Source organism: Ctenocephalides felis, unplaced genomic scaffold, assembly GCF_003426905.1.
Source record: "Ctenocephalides felis isolate EL2017-DRISC unplaced genomic scaffold, ASM342690v1 CF-g0.4_SCAFFOLD_03571, whole genome shotgun sequence".
In the NCBI taxonomy this organism is placed as follows: Eukaryota; Metazoa; Arthropoda; class Insecta; order Siphonaptera; family Pulicidae; genus Ctenocephalides; species Ctenocephalides felis.
Genome location: NW_020539725.1, coordinates 58,741,047 through 58,767,405, shown reverse-complemented (window position 1 = coordinate 58,767,405; position 26,359 = coordinate 58,741,047). Strand labels below are relative to the sequence as shown.

General features: G+C 29.5%; 1 protein-coding gene across 1 annotated transcript in view; it reads right to left on the bottom strand.

The window, feature by feature from the left end:
- The window catches only part of LOC113384534 (RNA-binding protein Musashi homolog Rbp6-like), a 52,600-nt gene that overhangs the window by 10,707 nt on the left and 15,534 nt on the right, over window positions 1-26,359 (bottom strand). The window contains exons 6-9 of the mRNA XM_026622267.1: window positions 14,070-14,162; window positions 9,309-9,357; window positions 9,141-9,223; window positions 8,961-9,060 (exon numbers count right to left, since the gene is read on the bottom strand). Of these exons, the coding sequence (XP_026478052.1) occupies window positions 8,961-9,060; window positions 9,141-9,223; window positions 9,309-9,357; window positions 14,070-14,162 (325 nt within the window). The remainder of the gene's footprint in view (window positions 1-8,960; window positions 9,061-9,140; window positions 9,224-9,308; window positions 9,358-14,069; window positions 14,163-26,359) is intronic.

Genomic DNA, 26,359 nt, shown 5'->3' with positions numbered 1-26,359 from the left:
AGTTCATATTAGTTAATTTAACTACAACATTTCAAATCCTTCAAAAAGATTTGCAAGGTTGCATCTACTTTCTACAATATTCAGAAACCTGCTTTTGTTTTTAAATTAGGGGCTGTGATCGAGAAACTATAAAATTCTAAAAACAAATTTTTAACCCTGTCGGTCGGTCCACCAGTAAATCATTTTCAACCCTTATGACGTCATCTAATAAATTTTAACTACAATAACTTGAGTAATAGTGCAAAACTAATTCTTGCACACTATTTAACACATGTAACTACATTTATAATATAGTAGACATACTTAAAATATATCTAAAACCTTTGAACCTGAAATTTTTTTCTACCTTGAACTATTTTTAAAATTTTGAAACTAATCCTGATGTAAACTTATGTTCTAAAATAGTGTAAAATAGTAAATTGTATTAAAATTTAAAATTAAGACGAATTCGAGGAAAAATAAGCTTTAATATTTATTTATTACTACTGGTTGATTTTTTATATATTGATTACACTATTTTAGTTAACAGGATTATTTTTATTTTATTATAACAACACACATCAATTTGTATCTAAAATAGCTAAATTTTGTTCAATATTTTTAAGTACCAAAGACAACTATGTTTTAACTATTTGTTAGTTTAGTAAAGTGTTTTAAGTATTAACACTTTTTTTCACTAACTAAGACTTAATATGTCTAAAATGTTTTACATTAATAATATTATATAAATATTAATTTTTATTAACAATAACTAATTTGTTGTTGACTAAAAAATTACAAAATTAGTTTTCTAAATCTAAATGTCTAAATATTTATTTTTGTTAGTATATTTGGATAAATTTTTAATTTGGCTACTGCGAGTCGAACTCATACATCGAAAAGAATAAAAAATATTTAGAAAAATAAAAATATATACCCTTTAACTATTTTTTAACCCTCGGTGTACGAGTTTTGCTCGCATTGTTCGTCCAAAAAATAGTATGAATTCACTCCTACTTTAATTTAGTATAATATTAGGTTGTCAAATATCTCCCTTCCGCTTTTTATATATATACGTGTATATATATATATATATATATATTATATATATATATAACAACCTAATATAAGTATCTAAAAGCTAACTATATCACTCTCTAAACATTATTAATTATAATATATTGATTTTAATTTTGAAGGCTCGTTTCCAGTACCACTTGTTTCGAGCCTACTAAAACCCTAATTTATCCTACTATCACATTTGTTTTATCACATTTTACTACTAAAACTAAATAGTACAATTATTTCACATTATATAAAAAATATAGTATGTGTAACTACTGAGTTAAACTACGTTACTAATATTAGTATAACTAATAGTACTAAGTTTTAGTTAAAAACAATTCGTTTCAAGTTTTTGTCCAAGTTTATTTAAATAACTTTTATAATATATATATTGTGAAGTTTTATTTTATAACTTGAAAAATTTCAGAAAATCGAAATGGATATGTTGAAAAAAAAACTATTTGATACTAATTTTCAAGTTAATACTAAAACAAGAACTAACGACATATACTATTTAGATTTTCTAAAACTTTTCTAACATTTTTAGTATGTACATAGTTGAATATTTACTAAGAACCTATTTTGAACTAGATGTTAAGTGGCGTTTGGGCCCTTTTTTAAAACGGAAAGACTTGATAGGTGGAATTCTAACCTATAAATTATAATCTAATGGGATACATTATATTTTTGACTTCAAAATTGGCTGAAGCGATTTGAAACTATGAAAATGAGTTTTGGGGCAAAATTATATTTTCTGCGTTTCATACAAAAATGCTCAAATAAACTAGGACGTTTAGTTTGTTCTTTTAACGCACCTTTTATGGGCACTCAATTTTCAATATGTTATTTTGTTATATAGTTTTTTATATTTTGTATCATCATAGATATCATCAATTTATTTACTAAGGATAAGAAAAGAACTCTACTGACTAGCAAATTAAACAACAACCTAGAATCTACTGACAAGCAAATCAGAAAAACGCCAAAGTATAAAGACTCTACTGAGAGCAAAAAATCTTGTCATTTTTGAAAAAATTTTACTCTACTTTTTAAAATCAAATCATACACACATATTTTTGTTTAATAATGAAAGTTCATCAAAATCTTTAGATATATTCGCGTAAATAGATCTTTTGCAATAACTATATTTTTTAATTAAATTATATATCTCTGTTTTTAGTTTATCAGATCTTTCCATTTTTTCAAGCCAACGCACGACTAGATTTTTGATACATTTAAGGAATTTTACAAATTACATACGTTTACAAATTATTTAGTAACTAGTCTATAATTATTATTATTTTAAAAATTTTATCTCTAAGAGTACATCAATTTTAGTATTGGGTTTAATTTAAATTCTAAGCAATCTGATTTATTGTGTATATTTTTAGTCATACGAAGAGAGGTGGAGACTTGGCATGGAAATAAAAATATTGGGAATATATATATATATATATATATATATATATATTAGGGCGGGTCGATTTAAAGGTCATTTAGGCACATATGATTTTCGTATACTAGATCAAATAAGATACTTTGCTGAAGAGACCATATCTCTAAAATGAATTCTGATGTCCTGTGCATTGACCCAAAATTAGGTTTAAATATTGAAAACCCGCTCAGGGGAGGTTCCAGGGGTTGTATCACGGACATGGGTGGATCGCTTTCCAAAGTTAGTGGGGTTCGGTCATACATTAGGACGCGATTGGGGCACTTTGAATGGGTCAAAATGGAATTTTTCAAATTTCAACCCTTATTTTTGGATCAATGCACGAGACATCAGAATTCATTTTAGAGGTATGGTTTTTCAGCAAAGTATCTTATTTTGATCACTAGAATCCGAAAATCATATGGGTGTCTAAGCGACTTTTTACCCATACAATCGGCTTTAATATATACGTGGTCTGTTCAAAAAAGTACCGGAATTACTAATAATAAAATTCGCGGGTCTGGAGTGTCTGATTGTCAAAATTTTTTTTTATTTTGTTGGTATACATGAATAAAGTATGATGAAATTTTCAGCTATATTCACTGTTACTTTGTCTGTGGTAGTCGCTAAGGTCGACGTGTTTTTCTGAGATCGGCGATTTTTACAATGAAGAATTGAAAAGTCAAAGAATTTGTATTAAATTTGCGTAAAAAATGAAATAAGTGTTGCAAAGTGCAAAAATTCACCAGATATGGCTCCGTGTGACTTTTTCCTATCCCAAAGTTGAAGGGACCCATGAAAGGACGGCGGTTTTCCTCGATTGAAGAAAATCGCTGAGAGTGCTCAAGGACATATCAAAAGTGAATATCAAGGGTGCTTCGAAAATTGGAAAAAACGCTGGCATAAGTGTATTAATCTGGGGGGGGCCCTCTTGACTTTGGGGACCACATTAATGTAGACGAATAAATAAATATTATATTTAATACGAATATTCCGGATACTTTTTGAACAGACCACGTATGTATATATTTTTTTGTTGGGACATTTTTCTACATTTTGTTAAACAATTTGAAAACTTCATTCCGCGCACTCTTTTTATTTAGCTTATCAAAAGTGCATAAAACTTAAATATAGATGTATAAAAATATAAATTTGACAAACTTTATATAAGTTTCTTTTTTCAGTATTTATCACACAGTGTGATGCACGCTTTAGTATAAAGCCGCACCCACACTTGCAATTTTGTATATAAGAGTCGTTTATGATTTTATAGGGAGGGTTTTAAAGCGTGTTTCACACTTTGAACTTTTCGAACAAAAAAAATTAATAAAATATTGTGAGATTACATTGACGAATTGGCTGGTAATATATATATATATATATATATATATATATATATATATATATATATATATATAGATATGTATGTATACTATATGTATTATCTCAAGAAATCTTATATTAAGTAAATCGGTCTTAAACGCCAAAATACTTTAAAAAAAATGTCAGTTCGACTGTAATGTATTGTAAGTCACAGAGTTAATTTTTCTGAAGATGGTGCTAACTTGAGTCTAGTCTCCACCCTACTATTTAATTATTACATTTTACACTAATTTAATTTCTAAATTGTTAGTAGGTATATATTATTAAATATAAATATTGACTTACGACTAAAATATTTATATCAATACTAACAATAAACTATTATCAATAACTGGAATATATTATGTATATTAAACTTACTAATAGATAGTTCTTACGATTTGTTAATTTTTAGTTTGAAGACATACAGGGGTTATGTATTTCTATTTACTATTTTGTATTATATATAAGGGTCTCTTCAATCCAGGTTTCGCCAAATCGGAAAAATTATTTAATAAGTAAAACGAAATATCCACTTTATATTCTTGTTGTTTATTTCTCCAAGACATATAACAATTTGTAAATTAACAAGATATCAACATACAAATTTTTTTTGTACATTTCTTAAACAAATTCAAAAACAAAATAGAATAAGTGCTCGACACAGTCACATTCTAAATCTGTTTGCTGATATATTGGTGGGAACATATCACTTAGATTTTATTTAATTATTCTCTACGATTTCGATAAAACTTTTTGTGTTTCTTCAAGAGAATTCATGGATGATAGAAAAGAAAAAAATATCAATTTTCATGAGTGACGGTTCTAAAAATATCTATGTTTATATAATATACTGCATTGTATGCAAATAAATTGCATACAGCTATTTGTTATTATTTGGAGTTCGTCCCTGGATTAAGGAGACCCTAAGAAAGAGCTAAGACAACTCACGAGTAAAATTAATGAGTCGTAATCAATACGTTTCTACTTTGTTGTTTCTAAATGTAATCTAAATTCTCATTATTTGTTACATGTATATCTATATGTGCCCTTTTGGGCATATCGAATTACAGGGATCTCGTTAGAATCCAAATTGGATTAGGATTTAATCACCTGATTTATGATATCTATGTAAATATATATATATATATATATATATATATATATATATATATATACATAGGTGTGTGTAAGGTGTGCATTTGTAACAAAAAATAATAAGTAAAACACAGAATATATAACAAATTTGATCTAACTATTTTAAAAAAATGGCTCAAGTTTTTAAATCTACTAAATTTAATTTAAAAAAAATCGTTTCAACTATTATTAAAACTGACATAGCAATAACAGAATTTTTACAAAATTGACATTTCTGGATGGAAATTTTCTCCTTAAAAAATTATAAAATTTAAATTTTATCTACTATTAGATTGTCTACTTCATTATAAAATCAGTTCCATTTTTTGACTACATTTATAGATAATAAAAAGCTTTCTAAGTAAATAAATATTAATAGTTTCTTAATAGTTAATACTAGTTACTACATAAATAAATAATAAAAGTTAAGGTTTCTACTTTTTTTTTTCAAATCACAGCTCGAAATTTGCTTAAACATTTTTTATAGATATGTTTTTTTAGAACACACGGTTAGATAAATAAGTAGCTCGTGCAAATAATAAATATTAAATATCTAAATTAAAAAAAAATAGATAATTTAGTTCGGATTACAGGCTTACTCTTTCGGGATTTTGTTGAAACTTTGTTGTTTGATAGAGTTGATAGTCAAACCGAACACCTTAAAATGTTATAGGCCTGTGAGAGGTGGTAGAGTTACAAAATTTCATTAAAGTTTGACATATCGAGTAACTGAACATTTAATTAACTGAGTAATCGAGTAGCAGATATAGATTTTAATCCTCTTAATTTACGTCAGCCCTTTCAAATGACTAACAAGGAGAACTTCAGGTTTACAAATATTTTTAACTCTTATCTATGAATCCGAGCGGTATTAATACCGGTATTTACCTTAAAATTGCCTGTATTTTTGGTATTTTTACACAAGTGCTTTTTGATACATATTACACTCAGGTTTAAATTTCTCGAATATATTTAAATTCCATAATTGCATACACAGCTATATCTTTAAGCGATTCTATGGGATGAACAAATGTCATAATATTATTTCAACTAGTCATTAAACTGGATATTTATTGCTTTCCAAAGGGCCTGATAGATAATGATGTTCATTTCATCTTATGTAAAAGTGTAACGGTTTTTAGTGTCATCTGCGCCAAAATATTACAGATTACCACTGCGTAATTTTTATTTTTTTGACTTTTTATTACAATTATTATTATTTTACTTAAAACGTATCGCAGTTTGAAAATAACATAGGACCATTATATTGTTTTAAATAAAAATACTCTACAATTATAGTATGTTATTATTTATCTTCATAAAGTATCGGATCATAAATTGTAGAAAAATTACTTTTTTAGAGTCTTCAAAATATTGGAAATTATGCTAATTTAACACATCGTATACAGACAATACAGTTTATTCTAATAATGTAATACGTTTTTTTATGAGTTTTTGGACTTTCTTACTCATACCTTTAATTTTGGTAAAAACTACTCAATATACTCAATAATGATGATGAGGTAATTAAATTGGATATAAATTTGTTAAATTACTGTTAAAAAAATAAACTTATTGTTTTCTTTTTTTAGTTGAATATAGTTGTAGTTAACTATATATATTTTTTATATTTGTACTAGTAACTTTCAATATTGTTTACACTTGTTTAAGATAATAAAAATACCGGTATTTTACCGGTATTCCGGTTTTAAAATGAAAAATTATCGAAATACCGATATTGAACATTTTTAACTCTATTGCATTCCCTAGTACGGAACATTCTAGTCTATATTTCAAAACTTTAATTAATTTTTATAATGAAACCACTACTCACAGGACTATAATATTTTAAGGTGTTCGGTTTGACTATGAACTCACAGAAAAGTGAACCTTTTAACGCTCTCCTTGTTAGAATCTACTGATTTGTGTAAAAAATAATACCATTATTATTATTATTAGCTACGTTTAATATCAATATTGTCTACGTTTGGAGTTTTTTGTTTAAAAAATAAATAAAAATAATGTGTACACGTATATACTACAAAATAATAAGGTCTACGACTAATTTTATTTTTGTACAAAAATATCAGTCTGTTAATTTTTACGATTCAGTTTAAAAATCTATTCTACAATTCTACATTTTCAAAAGAATTGAATAATAATAATAAAAAAAATTATTAATTTATATAAATAAATATTTAGAAGTGATTGTAGTGCTTGTGTGTGTTGCGTACAATAAATTCAGTTTCATCTATCCCTTTATCCCCTTACAAAGTGGGTAACCCGTGATAAAGGGCCAAATCCAACCCCTGAACCCCCAGCAATTCTGCTGGCGCATAGGCCAGAGTCAGGGTGCCGTTCTGGGCTCCCCCCCTGTGGTGCGGCGCCGCGACCGCACCGAGGCCCCCCAAGGCGGCGGCGGCCCTACTCTGGCCCAGAACCCCGCCGGGCTGGGCCAGCAAGGCGCCCCCGTTACGCTTATTAAGGGCGTGCACCTCGTACGGGAGATGCACCAGAGGCACCAGACTCGGGTACGGTGCGTATCTCTGGTTGGCGCCGATCGAAGGCGACTGTTGCAATAGGACGATTTGGGTCGGTTGTTGCTGTTGCTGGTGGTGGTGGTGGTTCAAATGGTGGTTCGTGTGATGGTTTAGTGGATGGTGGTGACCTAGATAGATGGTGACATAGGGGAGTAGATTGTTTGCTCTAACAATAAGGCCGATGAGGTAAACGGACAGAACAGGCAGTGGCGTGATTGATACTAGGGGATGAGTTCACTAGTCGATATAAAGTAAAGGGATGATTTTTTGTAAACTGGTAATTAATATTTGTTATTACTACTATCGTGGATGCAATTTCTATCAACTATCAAGTACACTTTTATGCTTAGAAATTTGGAAACATAGTGCAGTATTCAGCTTCTATTCAAAATGCCCCACATGCCGTAAAACATTCAATCTAAAATTTTTGAAGTAAACTTCTTTAGACACCTCACCTACAAATTCGTAAAAAGTGTATAATTTGAGAACAATTTGAGAACAAGGGGCACAACTAGTGTGAAATCATATTTCGGTAGATTACACCTTTAAAAATTTCAAATCGATATATCAAATAGTTTTTGAGTTACAGCCATTTAAAAAGTATACATATAGTATATAGTACAACGATCATTTTATCTTTAAACGCGTTTTTCTCGAAACAGCATTTTCTGAATTTGCTGCAGTGATTACTCAAAAACAAATGATCCGATCACTATTAAATTTTTTTACATGTTCTGTATATAGTTCTCCGTAAAATGAACTATCGATTTTTTGATCAGATCAAAAATCCAAATTTGGCAGGCGAAAAACGACCAAAATTTTGGGTAAAATTCGATTTCTTTTTAAAAAGCCGCCATTTTGTCAATTTTTGATTTATTTTTTTTATCGTAATTCATTTTACAGACAATATTATCTAGTTTAACGAGAATTATTTATTTTTTGATTTCATCCACGTAGAAGGCCGAAATCACTGCAGCAGTTAAAGGTCTTTTTTTTGTCGCGCCGTTGGAGGTCGACGATAACTTAAAAAATATTTAATCTTTTTCTTCAAAAATTATACTATGTATTCTTAAAGCATGTATAAATAAATTTATAAAATTTTGAAATGATTGATAAAGTAGTTTTTTTAATATAAATTCCCAAAAATCACTTTTTTTTAGGCGGTTACACTAGTTGTGCCCCTTAATTTTAGAAATCGCCAAAAGAGTATATTTTGTGGATAAAACACATAGTTAATTTCATTACTCGGATTCTTTTCAAAGAGACTCTTCAAACGATACCCAACATACCAAAAAACACAATATATATTTTTTTCAAGTAAAACTTCTCCAAGCTCGTTTACTATAAATTCATTAAAAGTGTGCATTGTTAATTTATATCGACTAGTGAATTGTAAATCGATGTTAAAGGCAAATTTGTTATAAAAAGATCATGCATTGTCTTACCGTATGCCCCTCGTGAACCAGGAGCTCCTCCGGCCGTCCTGGTTTTGGCCAAGTTGGCCGGCAACATCACCTCTTTAGGCTGGGCCTTCTTACACTCCACCTAAGAGAAATTAGACGATTTCAAATAGAGATTTTTCCATTTAAATGCTTGTTAGTTTATAGAATTAATTATTTAATCACCATTTTGTTGTTTATTTCGTGGAAATGTATCTCGCACACCTTGTCCACGACGTCCTCACTCTGGAATGTGACAAAACCGAACCCTGCGGAAAAATCCAAGATAATAATAATATCGATATTTATGAAATAGTATTTAATTAATTTTATATTAAATATAATGATAATTACCCCTGTGCCTGTTGGTCTGTTTGTCGAACATTAGCATCGCGTCTTCAATCTGAAATTGAGGAAAACATTATTAATGTTTATATTTATATTTTAAATATATATATATATATATATATATATATATATATATAATATTTTAGATTGTTCATATTTATATCTTTAATAAAATCTTTTTCGTCGTCGTTAGAAGACTAATGTCTCATCGATCATCGGCCCCGATTTATTTTAAGATAAGCCTCGTTAAGATGCCAAAACATTTTTAAATCTCTCCTCCTCCTTCATAACTCATTATAACACACTCATTAAGCTTTCATAATTTAGAAAATGAATATTTAGTATATTTAAAAAAAAATGAAGATGTGTAAGCAAAATGTGGCTACTGTAATTATATAGTATATTATTATATTAAATTGGTCTACTTTTTTTATTCTAAAGTTCAATTATAAACGCAGACGTTTCGGCTCCTAATTTAACTCATCACTAATCTTAAATTACATTCGCGCATGTTTCAAAACTCAAGTTTTGCCTTCTTCAATTGCTCTTTTTTGGTATTCCTGATGAAAATCCATCACGAATATTATTCGGAATCCCTCAGACATATATGTTTTCACTTTCGAAATCCTCGTTTTGTTCAAATTCGAGAAAACAACAACGAATTTACATATCTGCAGATCAGGAGATACAAATCCTACAAACATACATATATACATACATACATACATACATACGTATATATATGTGTATATTGTACAATGCTTTGTATGGGAAGAAAAAGCAATCTTATTGATGACAAAACTTTTATATGGAACAAGGATGTATATATCCATTACACACACACACACATATATATATATATATATATATATATATATATATAAATATAATGGAATGGATGTAGGAAGGCAATTACAGAAAAGCAAACTTTTTATTTTGGACAAACCGAACTTTCAGAAAAGTTAACATCATCAATTCGAGTATTCCCGAAGTGAACTTTATTGTTATAAATATATATATATATATATATATATATATATATATATAAATCTTGTTAGTATGAAATGGATTGCACGAGATGGAACTTATTTACAAAAAGCTATTTTCTGGATAACAAATAGTCTTGGTCAGTTATTGATGTCTCTTATTCGATTGTTAAAATCTAACTAGTGGAGTGTGTCTTTGCACTTCCTTAAATTTAAAGATTTTTTTTAAATATAATACAAGCATTGACTATACATTAAAATAATAAAAACCGTAATATTAGCAATGCAAATTGTATTAGTAATATAAATTATAAATACAAGACAGAGGAACCCTTGAATATCTGTGTTACGTATGTAATGTATATATCCAAGTGTGTGCATTATGAATATATTTAGATGTAATTTGTGAAGTTCGAAAGCCGCCGGTAACAAGATTTCGCTTATTACAACACACGTGTTAATTGCGTTTGTTTAATTAAGACGAAAATGTTCGTCTTATTATTATTATTATTCGACGAAACGATACGATACGGTGGAGCGATACGATGGCAGAGGTCGCTAATTCAATTAAACCGACTTAAAACTATAATAATTAACGAATATACCAAAGTAAATTTTGTAGAAGTTTATAAGAAATTTATTGAACTGCCAAACGTTTCATTATGTCATCATCAGTGGACTACTTATGGAAAATAGCGAGACAGAATAAGAATAGCTCAAAAATAAAGAATGCACCACTTAAAAGTAATTGCAATAAAAAAATGATATTAAAATGATTTTGAAAAGCCCCTTAGTCACATGATAAAAACGAAACTGAAGCTATGATTATAATTAACTTCCCGTAGGGCAAGTTATAGTAATCGCAAAAAAATCGAAAATGAAAATTTTTATATATCTTTACGTTTCAAAACCTTCTGAACATTTTGGCATACCTTAGAAAAAATGGATGTCTGTGTGTGTGTATAAGCGTGTGTGTTCGGATACCATTTTTTGTCGACGATTTCGGGAACACGGATGAAGCGATTTGAATAATTCAAAAAACATTCGATTCGTATTGATAAGGAGACGTGCTGATTAGTTTTTAGCGAAGGCAGATCTAGCCGTTTCAACGATATGGGGCAAAAAGTGCCAAAAACGGTAACTCAGTTTTTAAGAGAACGGAGCGTCCGATTTGAATAATTCAAAAAACATTTTACTTGTATTAACAAGGCAAAGAACTCAAATTTTTATGAAGGCAGGTCTAACGGTTTCGGAGATCTAGTAAAAAAGTAAAAAAAAAATGCCATTTGACGGTCAAAAATGATCATTAGACATATGCACATCATATTATCAGATATTTTATAGGGATTTTAACAATAAGTATAAATTTTGTTTACATTCCTATGGGTTCCGTACCAATATTTATCTATTGGACGGCGATGCGGCGCTTACGCGTTTCGATATTTCGTTATTATGCAGTTAAAGCTGTACGATTGCTTTAAAAAAAGTTCAGGATTTCGAAAATATTTCAAAATAAATGATTTAAGATAGAATGATTTAATATGGTTCGAAATTCTATTAAAAGTTTCAAATCATTGATCAACTTTTATTGATTATTATTGATTATTTTTAATTTGATAAGGCACGATGCCTTAATTGCCTTAAGACAGAATTCCACTTACAGCTAGTTTTTTATATGATCAGTGATCATAGTTAAATTTTGATTCTTATATTTGAAATCTAATTGTTGTATTAAATGCTGTCCTGTTTCACCCGCATACATTCCTGGCAGTCTTCAAAATTGTATTAATTTTGTATGCAATGTTAAATGTTTTGTCTATATACTTGTGGGTGATTTCAACCTATTGAACCTACTATAAATTAATTATATAAAAATAGTTGAAGTTTGGAATTATAGATCATGCTTTTATTAAGGACATACATACAAGGAAGTTGATGCAACTTAATGCTACTATTCATAATATTCCGATATATATTTGTTTCATGTATCAAATTCTTTTCCTGGTTTAGGAGAAAAAACAACCCTGCCACATGATTCTCGGACATCGGAGAGGCAACTTATCAATAATCCTTTGAACGCGTAATCGTAAAAACAAATATTTCCTTCGACTATTACATAACGCAAACAACACAAACAATACCGCCGACAAAAACCTGGAACCGGCCCGACGGGTTGTTTTTAGGACCAACTCTCTCTCTATCTCGCTCTCTAGAAACTTTCTATCCAAATAGAGAGAGAACGAGATAAAAGAAAAACACAGAGAGAGCGAGAGAGAGAGGAGGAACGATCTATAGTAGCTACTAACACTTTAATAATGTCATATATATGTATAGGGGTTGAACGTGAACAGGTATAAAAGTGAGCAAAGGGCTCGCATGCGGCGGAAAGAGATGGAGAGAGGGTAGCTTTTATTGATCCAGTAAGCGCTCACGGGGTTCTAGGCACACCGATATATACATACGAATAAATAAATGTATATATATACATATATATATATATATATATACATATATATATATATATATATATATATACATTCGTAGCGGGCTCAGCTGTCAGTTATCTCCGAAATCTAAACTGATTTTTAAGGTTCTTTACTTTTAAACGTTGAAAATAGAATCTTACGCTCGATTTTCGATATTATATTACAATAACTGAGTTACTCAGGGCGGGTGGCGACGATGACAATTTGCATATTGACCAACGACTGGGTTTCTTTATTTTCAGGTTATTTGTTTCGTTTCAATTGCGATTTTAAAGTATACCGAGTTGCTGTAAACATTTGTAGATTGATTAATTTGATTGAATACATCATTCATATTAAGCGAGTGGTTTTAAAGTTATGGCATATGTATAGTAATTATTAGACGTGCAACTTTGCTTCCGCCGTTTTTATAACGCAAGTTCTTTACAATAAGGGCGGAAGCAAAGTTGTGGACTTAACATTTTCAATTTTAAAGCGCAAACGTATTATATATGCATGAACTTCAAAACCGTTCGTTTAATATGAATTACGTATCCGACAAATTTATACAAAATCAAATGATTAACAATGTTGCCTAACATCATTAAGCCATGCAGCAACTCTGTATGCTTTAAAATCGCAATTTAAAGAATACAACTTTGCTGCCGCCTTCATTGTAAAGAACTCGCGTTGTAAAAACGGCGGAAGCAAAGTTGTATACTTAATAATTAATTTTAAAGCATTAATGGATTATTTTTGCCATATCTTTAAAACCATTCGCATATTATGAATGATGTATTCTCCGAATTGATACAAAATTAAATATTTGACAATGTTGTCTAACATCATTGTGCTCTAGAACAACTCAAAATCAGTTTTTTTGTTGATTTTGAAGAAACCTCTGTGTTTTCTGTACTCCGCAAAATGGTATTTTTAGTGTTAAAAAAATCTCATATATATTATTCATAGCTCGGGATGTCAATTTCAAAATTCGCGCGCGATGACATGTCGACATCTGCTCGGAAATGTTACACACGAGGGATATATCGAAATAACATACAGAACTATAAACATTGTTAAATATTATTATTTTTAGAAGGTATCGAATATTAATAAATTATGTTAATAGACAAGATGGTTTTATATTACTCAAAACTCTATTCAGCGTTTGAGGTATAATTCTGAAGGTCATTTCAAGGTCGAAAATTTTGAATACGCTTTTGAATAGCGCAAAGAAAATTTTTCGACTTTTTAGGAATTATTCTAATATATTGATAATGATTTAGTTGTTGATTTTTTTTTTGGTTTTAACTCACCGGTCCGAACTGTTCGAAATATGATTTGACGTCCTCTAATGTCGTGGGAGCGCTCAAACCGCCCACGAAAATCTTTTTTGTCCTCGTCACCATCTGAAAAACGGGGGAAAAATGATACTATTAATATAAAATACTATATATTATCAATAAAACATAGTTAGAAAAAAATAGAAAAAAAAATCATGCGAACTCATTTAGCTTTTTTGTTCTAACTATCGCTTACTCTCTTTCTTTATCTCTTTACCATTCTTTCTTACTCTCTCTACATGAAAAATATATTTTAAATTTTTTTATTCGATGTTGAAACATATTCTTGGAATGTTTATTTGCAGCTCAATAATTAACTATTTATTTTGTCCGTTTTGATACTGTGTTTGTGCCATCATTCAGCGTGTATAAAAAATTCTAAAAATAATTTTAACGTTTATAAAAATAAACTTTCTTGATTACCAATTAAATTCTCACACACCTAAGAGCAACCCATCGGTCTACCACTAATTCAATTATAGCGGACTGATTATAGGGAATGTCGGTGGAGATCGGGCGGTGGAGGACGGAATAAGTTGACATTTGGGAGCAACCGAGTGTAAAATTACATTTGGACGCCTCGTCTGATCCTACTCGATAAGTAGGAGTTGCTCCTACCAACTAATAATTGACTCACGCTCGATTCGGCATGATGTTTCGGCAATTGATAGTTTTGGCCCATTAATTGAGAATAATTAAGCTATCGAAGGGTTGCCAATTATAATCGATTATTTAAATTTACATCAAAAGCTTATTGACGGTTGCAAATTTTTATTACTAAACGGTTATGATATGCAAATTTGGCAAGTTTCTAAATGATTTGTTATTGTAAAATTCTTGATGAAAGGCTATTTGAATATCGAGGTCCACTATCTGACATTTTTATTTTTCAGCGTAACATAAACTGGGCCTAAATTCAATTGCTTACATATTTCCGAGAGGTTATCACCTAGATTTGTAAACTTTTTAATAATATTGCTTTTAATACAGGGTCCATCATGTAACGTTTTTTATACCATTTAACTATATAAACGAGAATAATATTCAGCTTCTATAGCACTTTCAAAAAAATTTGGCATATATTTTATCTATATTGTAAATTTATATATTTTCCTACAAGAGTTGTGCACTAACTTGCACACATATTCTTAAAATAAACAATTTTAAGTATTGCAAGTAAATTGAAATAACAATTTTAAATCATAATCTAGACAAAAAAAAGAAATCTATACTTTAAATTTCTAAAGTTTCAAATTTTCTTGGAGTTTTTCTTTTAAAATATTATTATTATTGCTTGGTAATAAAACTGTGTTTTTTTTTTTACTTTACGTATAATCATAACGGTTTGTAGTAAAATATAGTGTATTGTGCTTCATTACAAAAAAAAGCTTAAAATTATCTAAACTTGTTATTTGAAACTTTTAAGAACCGAAACCCAAAATCTCGAATATGAAGCTCGGAAAATAAAGGAAAACAGAGAAAGTTTTCTTCCAGGAGAACATAAGCCTATTAGTAGAACTTGCTCTTTGAAGTTCTTTAAATTAATTTCAATGAACAGGAAACTATAGTGGATTAGTTTATTAATATCAGCTTGCCGTATTATATATAAATTAAGAATAGAAGAAATCTTTTGTGTACTTTTGAATTACCGATTCAGTTTATTAAGTGGATTTGGTGAAAGATTTGAATATATTTTTAATGTACTGACTCAACATATTTATAGTTACAAAAATATAAGGCAATTTAAAATTACGTTCTATGATTTAATTTTTTGTATTAATTCTCAGTTTAATTTGTTGAGATTTTATTAATTAGGTAAAATGTTAAAAGTAGAAGATTTGCTGAATCTGTTTCATTAAGGTATTTATTCTCATGGCGATTTTGCAGTTTTTATTTATAAATATTATATATATATATATATATATGTAATATGTATGTATGTGTCTATTATATTCGTATATAATTGACTTGAACTTTGGCTGCCTATAATGGTGAAGACGTAATCGATATATCACTTTTGTGGAACCGAACATACACGATAGACGTGTTATTTTTATATATATATATATATATATATATATATATATATATATATACATCGGTCTGTGCCAAGCAGTACCTCCACTATCGTACTGCCATCTGTTAATAATTCAGTTCAAAAGTGTCAGAAATGATGCATCGATGTTGACATGATACCAATAGAGCATGGAGTTTCCTTCTTATTTTTTGCGTTGATTTTGAAAAATATAAAGTAGCTCTAGAGATTTTGTTATTAGGAAAAATAGTGAACTATTCAATTTTGTACAAATTTGTTGAATATTTCGGTTAAATCGGACAAGCCGGTCAGAAGTTACGAGAGATGCAATGAATTAATGCACGTACGATGGATTAAATAAAGAGTCGAAACTTTGTAATGTCGTGTGGGGTATCATTAGAAAGGTATCGTCGGACTGAATTCAAATATCGAATTGACGGACTTTAGAAAACAATAAGATTGCTGGTATAATTTTTTTAATTATCTTTAATACACGATGTAAGTTTGTTTTAAAATTTGTATAGTATTTTGTTTCCTCTTGAATTTGATTCTCTTGATTTACTACAAAGATAATGATGAGCTTATCCGAGAATAGGCTTAAAAATATCTGGTATATTTTATAATAGTAATCACAAATATTCAGTATTAAGATATAATATTTTCAGTCCAATTTTAAAAAAAAAACGGCATTGAACATTGTCCATGTGATATTTTCTCACAAATATATTAGCAATTCAATTTAGATTCTGATCATAAGGAACACTTTCAATTTGGTGAAAATTATTAAAAAAAAAGAGGAGGAAACGATCTATTTAAGAGTCTAAGTTACAATCTAGTACAAATATATTTGCAAGGGCGTTTAGAATGTGACTTTACACGAGCGCTTTTTCAATTTTGTATAAATTATTATAAGGTTCTCTAAATAACTTGTTTTTGAATAGTCTATAAAAAGTAAACTACAGATTTTTTTCTCAAATTTCAGCCTCGGCTGGCCATTGAAAAATAAGATTACGTTAGATGTCGGATCCATGTTTTTACATTTCATTTAAAAATATTAATTATTATTATTACTATTACTTACTTTTTATATTTATAATAACCAGGTCGTCGTCGTCTTGGACGAAAATTGGAAGACCCAAAAATTTAAACTTTGGTTTAAATTTTATTTTTATTTTTTAATTTTTTAAATTAAATTTTCTAATTAGTTTCTTTTGTTTATAAATATATTTTGTATAAATATAAATCTTTTTCGTTTGACGTGAAAGGACGAACACTACTACACAAAACACTACAGTTCAACTACTTTGTTTGTTGCTACTGCGAAAGGGAAACGAGAACGGGTTAGGTACAAGATCGCTCCACCGTAGAAAAATGTATATAGCAAAAACAGATGTTTGTGGCGTGTATTTAGGCTAATAGGGTATCACCGGGTAATTTAATACACGTTTCGGATTAAATTCCAACGACAAAACGTTTTTTATCGAAACGCGATCTCCTTTGCGGTATCGATTGGCTGGCGGAGAGAAGGGACGCTCGTTTTGCCGCCATTTCGAAAAACGTTGAAAATACACTTTTTTACACACAAAACTGGAAGTGGTACATGGCAACGTGCCTCAAAGAAAATTCTACAGCTCACTTATACACTTGATATAAATAATTTTAACTTTGCTGAAATTTTAGTAGAAATATGAGAATAGGTCCTTTAATTCTAATTGATCAAGTTTTGTTTATTCACTTTTTGTGTAAACATATATAAAAGACGTAGTCCGATATGTATGCTCTTATATTTTGTCTATAAAACAAGAATAATGAAAGTTACTGCATTTATAATAATATATTTGAAATCAATCAAATTTGCTTCATTGCACGATGCCATACACCACTGGTTTTATTTTCAGTGGTCAGCCGTTTGATTTTTTTTTCGTTATTAACCGGAAGGATTGTAGTTACAAATAAAAAAAAGAAATTTGAGATTTCAGTATTTATTTCTCATTTTCAAAAAAGAAGTAATTTGGCAGACCATGTATACGTGTATTTAATAGGGACTCTACTTTTGTATAAATTATAGTACAGTATTGACAAGCACAGCTAAAGTTAGAACAAAAAAGGACTCTACTGACACGCAAAACATAAAGTGTAAATCATGTGTAAATATTACTCTACTAACTAGAAGAATTAAAAATTGTAATGACTTGAAATACTAAAAGAAACTCTACTGACGAGTAAAATTCTAATAATATGGAATAGATAACATTCTAATGACGTGAAATAGAATAACGGATTCTACTGACGAGCAAAATAGAATATTTTCAATAGCTGACATTTCGAGTAACTGAGATTTTTTATCAATTATCACATTATATTAAAAATTACTAAAATGGATATTACAAAATTTAGGTTTGTTAGGAGGGTAAAAATTTAAGGTTGCGTGCATAGGCTTAAGTCAAATAATTATAATTTATCGTGTAAATAATCACTAAAATTTAAAAATTTAGTATAATATATATCTTGTTCTCCTCAAATTTGATCAGCATTTGTTCCAATTTTATCGACATTAATTCCACTTGTTTATATATAAAATTATTTAATAAAAAGTAGTATTTGGTAGTATGGGGTCAAACAACTTTTTTTTGAGAATGCTATAAATAAAAAAGTGCTGAATAGTTTCTCAAATTTCTTTTTTTATTTGACAATATAATCCTTTTGGTAAATAATGAATGTAGTTGTCGGATCCTCAATTGGCACATTAGATTGTTTGTATCCAATTTCAAACACTAAAATATTTGCCCTTAATCTTATGTAATTGAGTAATATTTGAGATTCAAAATCTGTATAAACATTTTTTATCCGACACTTTAAAACGACCGTGGAACGATCTTGTACATTCTGATTACAAATAGTATATAATATTTCATAAAATTATTCATAAAAATAAACTAATTTATTGATATTATTTTATCACAAAACTTCCTAAGAAATCCTAAGTTAGGTTATTATTATGATAGTTAACGGTACACTTTTTATCTAGGTATTAAATTTATATTTATATTATCAATGATTTTTTTAAAAACACCCTTTGCGTGGTTTTTAATTAATATTTTATTTTATTTTAACACCCGGACTTTTAGAATGTTCGTTCGCGCGACACTAGAAAAGCCATAAACTCCGGTGGAGCACTTAAACGCCGTTGGAAGCACTTTGACACAAAACCGACGGACACAAAAAAACTGGGCGACACGAAAATAAATAAATAAATATAAATATATATATATATATATATATATATATATATTTCTAATATTGATTTTTCTATCAATTATTGATATTTGCCTTTTGGCGTAGCGCTACGCGATGCTAACGGCACTGAGCTGCCCGGTAGAATGCGCTACGGCCAGAGCTACGGGTTAGCTTGGAGCTACAATTGTATTTGTATATATATATATATATATATATACATACATACATACATACATGTATTTACATGTATGCCTGTGTGTATTGGTATACGGTAGAGTATAGAACGAGACAGACGTAAAGGAGTTGTACGCGAGTGCGACAAGGACACCTAGCTTAGTCGGTTGTGTCAGATGCGGTGGAGGGATCCCCTGTGCGTGTATATATGTGTGGTAATTACGGGAGACCGGGGGATAAATTTCCAAAAAATTCGCATTAGTTTCAATATTTTGCAAACTAAATGTTTCCAGCGTATTGGCTAAGAAGCCAATAGTGACTTACAAATACTATTAGTAAAATATTTTACCCAAAGTTTAAGGTCGTAGTACGAACAGTACGTACTGAAGACTGGAGAGCTCATTAAATTGACACTACTCTAACCCCATAGTGTAATATACTTATTTGTTTATACTCTATTTTTAGTTTGTTCAAAAATATGATTTTAATTCAATATTTTGTTTCACAATTCATCAATGTTAGTACTGTTATCATAGTAGACATGTTAATGTAGATTGTTTGTAAAGTACAAATTCGTAGTATGAACAGTACGTCCTGAAAAGCTCCTTAAAACGACACCTATTTTTCCCCCTATTGTAACAAACTAGTTTGTTCAACCTTAGATTCTTTTTGAACTCCACGTATGTGTTATCAGAAAGATGCACTTATGATACCATTGTACGTTTTTTAGATTAAGTTTTTTATATAAAATTTAGGTTTATAGGCTGGAATGCAGAGCGTGCAATTCTTGTTATACTGGGAAAAGTTCCCAATATTCCTTTCAAGAGATTAAATCAACATATTTATAATTCTAGAAATTCATATCAGTTCAAAATGATGCAATTAGAATATATGTTCAATTTGAACCATACCTTTATACTCTTTGTACCTCAAGGGTCGAAACGTAAAAGTAATACTTTTTTCTGTGCAAAATTTCCGATGCTCTCTAAAGTTACATTCAAATATATTTTACGACTCTCCTAAAGAAAGAGATGGACTTATGCCGTTTCAATGTGTTGGACAAGGTGAGAGCTATAGGTGTACGTTGGGTGCGTGTGTGCCAGGCACAGTGTAATATTAGAAAAGTATATATATATATATATATATATATATATATATATACTTTTTACAGATGTTCTTATAATATGAACCTGCCTGACGCATTAAGAACCTAACAACAGGCACAAAAAATTCATTTAGGGTCCAATTTTGCAAAATGTACTGTATGTATATAAAATTGGCGGTGAGTAATCTAGAGTGTGTTTAACATTTCACAAACAATATGTTTGAGAAGAGGCACAAAAACATACGACATGATTCCTACAAATACATTTTTTTTTTAAATATTCTTAAAAATTTGGGGCTTTCGTTCAGAAAAACAAAATGAAATATGTATATATATATATATATAATTATATATATATATATATACAAATACATATATATACTCGTATGTACATCCCAATTCACTTACATCTTGCACATAAAACAACATAAAAACATACGATTCTAATTCATTGTCTTTTCCAATATGAACACAAACACATATATACATAAATATATATATATATATATATATATATATATGTATGTATGTATATGTATATGTAAGTGCACTAACACTTACAAAATCAATAATTCGCTTTCGGCAGCTCCACCATACTATCCTGCTCTCTAGACGTGGAAATATTTTTTTCCGGTATTCAAACACCCGGAATATATATATATATATATATATATATATATATATATATATATATATAAATATATATGCATCTCTTTCCCTTACAACATATACTGTATATGTTGGTTTCTTTCTTACAAAAAGTTTTGGGTGAATGTTGATAGTGAGGTCTTTGTCACTTTGTTTATTCATTAGGGAAATCTTGATAACTTTCAAAAAGTAAAAATGTTGATTTTAGACGATTTGCTGTAATTTTCTAATTCACTAATATTCCAAAATTCCTAAATTTTCTAATATTTTGAAATTCATTACAATGATTATAACAATAATTATCATACAAGCGTAATTATACGAAATGCTTTCAGCTATGATAATACAAACGGTGAGGCGATTTTGTTGAATTTTGTTTCATAAAATAAAACTGTTTTTTTTTTTAAGAAAAACGATGTATTGTTTTCTAGGTTCGGAAAATATATGCAACTAATTCTTTCCCTTATTTTGATATGCATAGATTTATAATGAAGTTAGTTTCGTCCCATCATCCGATTAGTTGATTTTTTTCTGGCACTACTACAAGACAGACTCTTCGTTCTCTCGGGGCATTTTTCACGTTTTAAACGATTCACTCGTCCCATATATACATACATACATACATACATACATACATACATACATATATTCGTATATACATCTCTATCTAGACTTATATGTCTCTTGTCACTCGCCACCCGCGGTATGCAAAATAATTTATCAACTTGGGTCCTTGTCTAAGGGTCTTTGTTATAATATATATACATATATATGTATGTGTGTGTATAACGTTTATTCACAGACACAGATAAAGGGCCGAATGACGTCAGAGGGTCCTCTGCGCTTTTGCGCATTACACAGTTTGGCAAAAACCTGGGATTCCAATGTATATATATATATATATATATATATATATATATATATATATATGTATTTGATGAATGTAGGTATTGTGAAGCGATCTTCTACATTTACAATTATAAAGCAATATAAAAGTAATCACCTGTGTTGATGAATTATTTTTGTCGGAGAAATTTACAAAAAATATTTCTGGTATACTGAGATAATTCGAATATAAATAATGTTTCCTTTCCAAAAAAGGCATAATCACTTGTATTGAATCATACAGCCTACAGCACATACATCAAACTCTCAATCGAAAAATTGTTTTGGAAAAAAATCTGACACAGTTACAAAAATCAAATAAATTTGGCTAATTCGAAAAGAATACAGATGTATTCTGATGTTTAACGTTATTATATGGCAAAATGACACTTACACCTAGTACTCACCGATTTCTATGATTTCTATTTTTACGACTAGTTCCTAGCTTATACCTCGATAGAAAACTTAATTGGCGAACTCATATAAAAAAGAGACGACAGCTTGAGATAAAAATCAAAAAGCTTTACTGGTTACTAGGGACTAAATCCAAACTAAGCACATACAATAAGCTACTTTCATAGTAAATCTTTATTCAACAATTTGGTGCAGTGCTCATAAGACCAATATAGAAATAATACAGAAATTTCAAGACAGATTTTTGAAAATTGCCTTAGGAGCTCCAAAATATGTTCCCAACTGGTTGATTCATGCCGACGCGAATACACCTACCATAAATGAAGTAATAACAAAAACAGGACACAAGTATAGAAACAAGCTAATCAGTCATCCAAATTCATTAGCAAATTCCTTGATAACAGAGAACTATCTAAGAAGATTGAAAAGAAAAGCGCCACTGGATTTAAGCCATCAACACTCCTGATAAAAAATGGAAATAACTTAATCATTATTTGTAAGATTAAATAAGTATTTGAAATGATTTAATAAGTAAATAGTTAAAATTATATAATTATCAATAAATATTGTGAATTTTATATCGAATAGAAAAACAACTACTGAGTTGTTTTTTCCAACATGCCTTGTAGTATACAATGTCCCTTTTGGGCCGACTATTGTAAATTCATCAAATTTATTGAATGTCCTTTACTGGACAGTTGTAAATAAAAGAGATGATAAAAAAAGTATATGGCAAAATGACACTTACACCTAGTACTGATCGATTTCTATGATTTCTATTCTATTTGCGACTAGTTCCTGCCTAAAGCTCTTCTCTCGCCCACTTCCGACTTCCGTTCGGAACCGCTGGCTGGCGATGTGGAGAGATTTAAACCTTACATATTCAGGGGCAAAGAAAGAGATGCAACTTATGCGATAGGTGTAAGTGTGAGCGAGACGAGGCGACGGTAAGTCCCGAGGATTTCGGTATTATAAGATTAAACAGAAAATATATTACGTTGTTACGTAATCGAAATGAAGAGAGGAACCGACGGGCGGTAGGGCGATAAGGGCATGAGGCACGAGGAGCAACAAAATTATGCGGAAAAATCGTTTCGAGAGTCGTTAGAGAGTAATTATCGATGGAGGTCTACTAGGGTTTAAAGACACCATTTCTTAGTTTAACCCTTTTGACTGTTATAAGATTGCTCTCTTATTGTAACTTAAACGAAAATGCGAAGCATAAAAGTAACTTTATATTTCAAGTAAAAAAATCATTATTTTCTTCTATTTTTTCGATTCTTTTTAGAAGTCTAAAATGCATACTCTGCAATTTCCTTTTTACCATTGTGTCTTTTCCTAGTCAGCGACTTTTCTATATTCGAAAAAAGGCCAAGAGAGAAAAGAAAGAATTGACTTTCTTTTGAAAGGCAAAAGAGAAAGAAATCGAGTTCGGAAAATGAAATTCTCGAGTGCGCAGGTGGAGAGATTCTCAAAATATTCGTGTGTAAACTTTAGAATTTATGAATCCATTGTCTATATCTGTGTTATCATCTACATGTGAAATTGTCGATGAGAAACAAACGTGTGTTTAAGGAAAAGTGTTTTGCTTTAATGAACATGACTCCAAACTAATTGAATTCAATAAAATTTTAATATTTTGGAGAAGAACTGAGAATTTTAATAAAGCCTTTAACCTGAGTTGAAGCTAAGTGCACACGATGAGTCAATCAAATTTAAAATCGGTTGAGTTGTTAAGAAGAACATCGTGACACTTACTATATATACATACACATACATATATAGACATTATCTTATGTATAAAATTCTTCTGTAGCAGGGTATGAATGGTTAATCCTCCTAAACCATTATTCGGATTTTCATAAATCTGCCTGAAGTTTAAGGAAATTTTCTAGGATTTTTTTATTTCTCATTATTATATCTCTCCAATAAACCAATTTCTCATTATTATATCTCTGAAAGAATAAAAGATACGTATAAAATTCAAGATCTTTTTCTGGATAATTATTGATTTTTATTAATTTTTCTCTTACACAAATATTGATAGAGTTATGATTGTTTAAAGACTGCGCGGCTGTCCAACCAGAGTGCCTTTCGAGCCCTTCAATCCTTTGCCGTTTCAAAATAAGAGAAGTTACGGTAAAATTTATTATAGAGAAATTTTATTGAACATATTTTAATATTTGTTAAAGGGATAATTATAAAGTGTTAACTGTGGGAATCGAGAATCATAATTTTATTTGAAGCAGTTCTACATTTGACATTTGATATATTGGTGAAAATAGTAATTCGAAAACAATAATTATTATTTTTAACTGACGGGAAATATTAGTATAGGATATTAAAAAAGCGTAGATGTGGGCACAGGACAACGTCTGTCGGATCATCTAGTATATGTATATATATATATATATATATAATATATATATATATATATATATATACACGAGTTAATTTCGAAATATGAAAAATTCGTTATAATTTTTCAATTTCCTTCTACACCCTCCTCCCCTTCTAAGCCCTCACTCTCTCTCTCTTACACACGTGTCGTCCTGATGCAAAGATTAAGAATTCATCAGGCCGAGCATCATTAAATAGGCATATATCACGTCGTTGAAACAAAGAAAAGAGAGACAGACAGACAGGGGTAGATATAAAGAAAGAGACCATTTTCACATTAATTACAAAAGAGCGAGATGGCAATGATAGATACAGTTGCAAGAAAGAGATAAGAATTCTTTTTTAATTACAAAGGAGAGAGAGAGATTTACTGAGAGAGATGATTTTCTTTAATTAAAACGATAGAGAAAATGATATAGATGAAAAGGATATAGATAGTGTGTGAAAAGGACTTTTATTGAAAGAATGAGATACGAATATAAACCGTTAAGGGATGATAGACAAGGATGGAGCTATACAGTATGAAAGAGATAAGGTTATGGATTGTATTTTATGTACGATCAGGGGTTGTAAAGAAGGGACATTAAAAAGTTTTATACGATTTTTATTTTTGTAACTTGTTGTTATACATGTACTTAAAAATTAAAAATTCTAATAATAAATTAAAATTTTCAATAATTAACTTCCCGTAGGGTAAGTTATTGTAATCGTCCAAAAATCGAAATCAAAAATTTTTACATTTCTCGACGTTTTGAAGGATTCTGAACATTTTGGCATACTTCAGAAGCACGGATCAACCGATTTGAATGGTTAAAAAAACATTCGATTCCTATCGATAGGGAGATGTGCTGATTAGTTTTTGGCAAAGGAAGGCCCAGCCATTTCGAAGATACAGAGCTAAATGTGCAAAAAATGGCAGTTTTTGTGAGAACTAAGCGTCCGATTTAAATGATTCAAAGAACTTTCTGCTTTTTTTAAAAAATAATTGTTTTTGAAAAAAATTGTTTAATTTTTTTTTTTTTTTTCCAAATTTTTTTTATATCGAAAATAATTCAGATTTTATTTTTAATTCTGACTAAAGTTCTAATATACTTTAAACAAATAATTTCAACTTTGCAATTCAGTTTATATAATTCTTATGAATATTCGACAATGTTACAATATTTATAATAATCTATTTGAAAACATTCAACTATTCCTCGATCATTTCGTTACGGTACGGGAAGTTCCAGCAATTTGCCTTAAGGCACGATGCCATACACCCCACTAGTTTAATTCGCTATGATAAATATTGAGCAATAACAAATTTAAAAATTATATTTTTTTAATAGAAAATCTGAGTTTTCACTTAATCGTTGTTTAAGT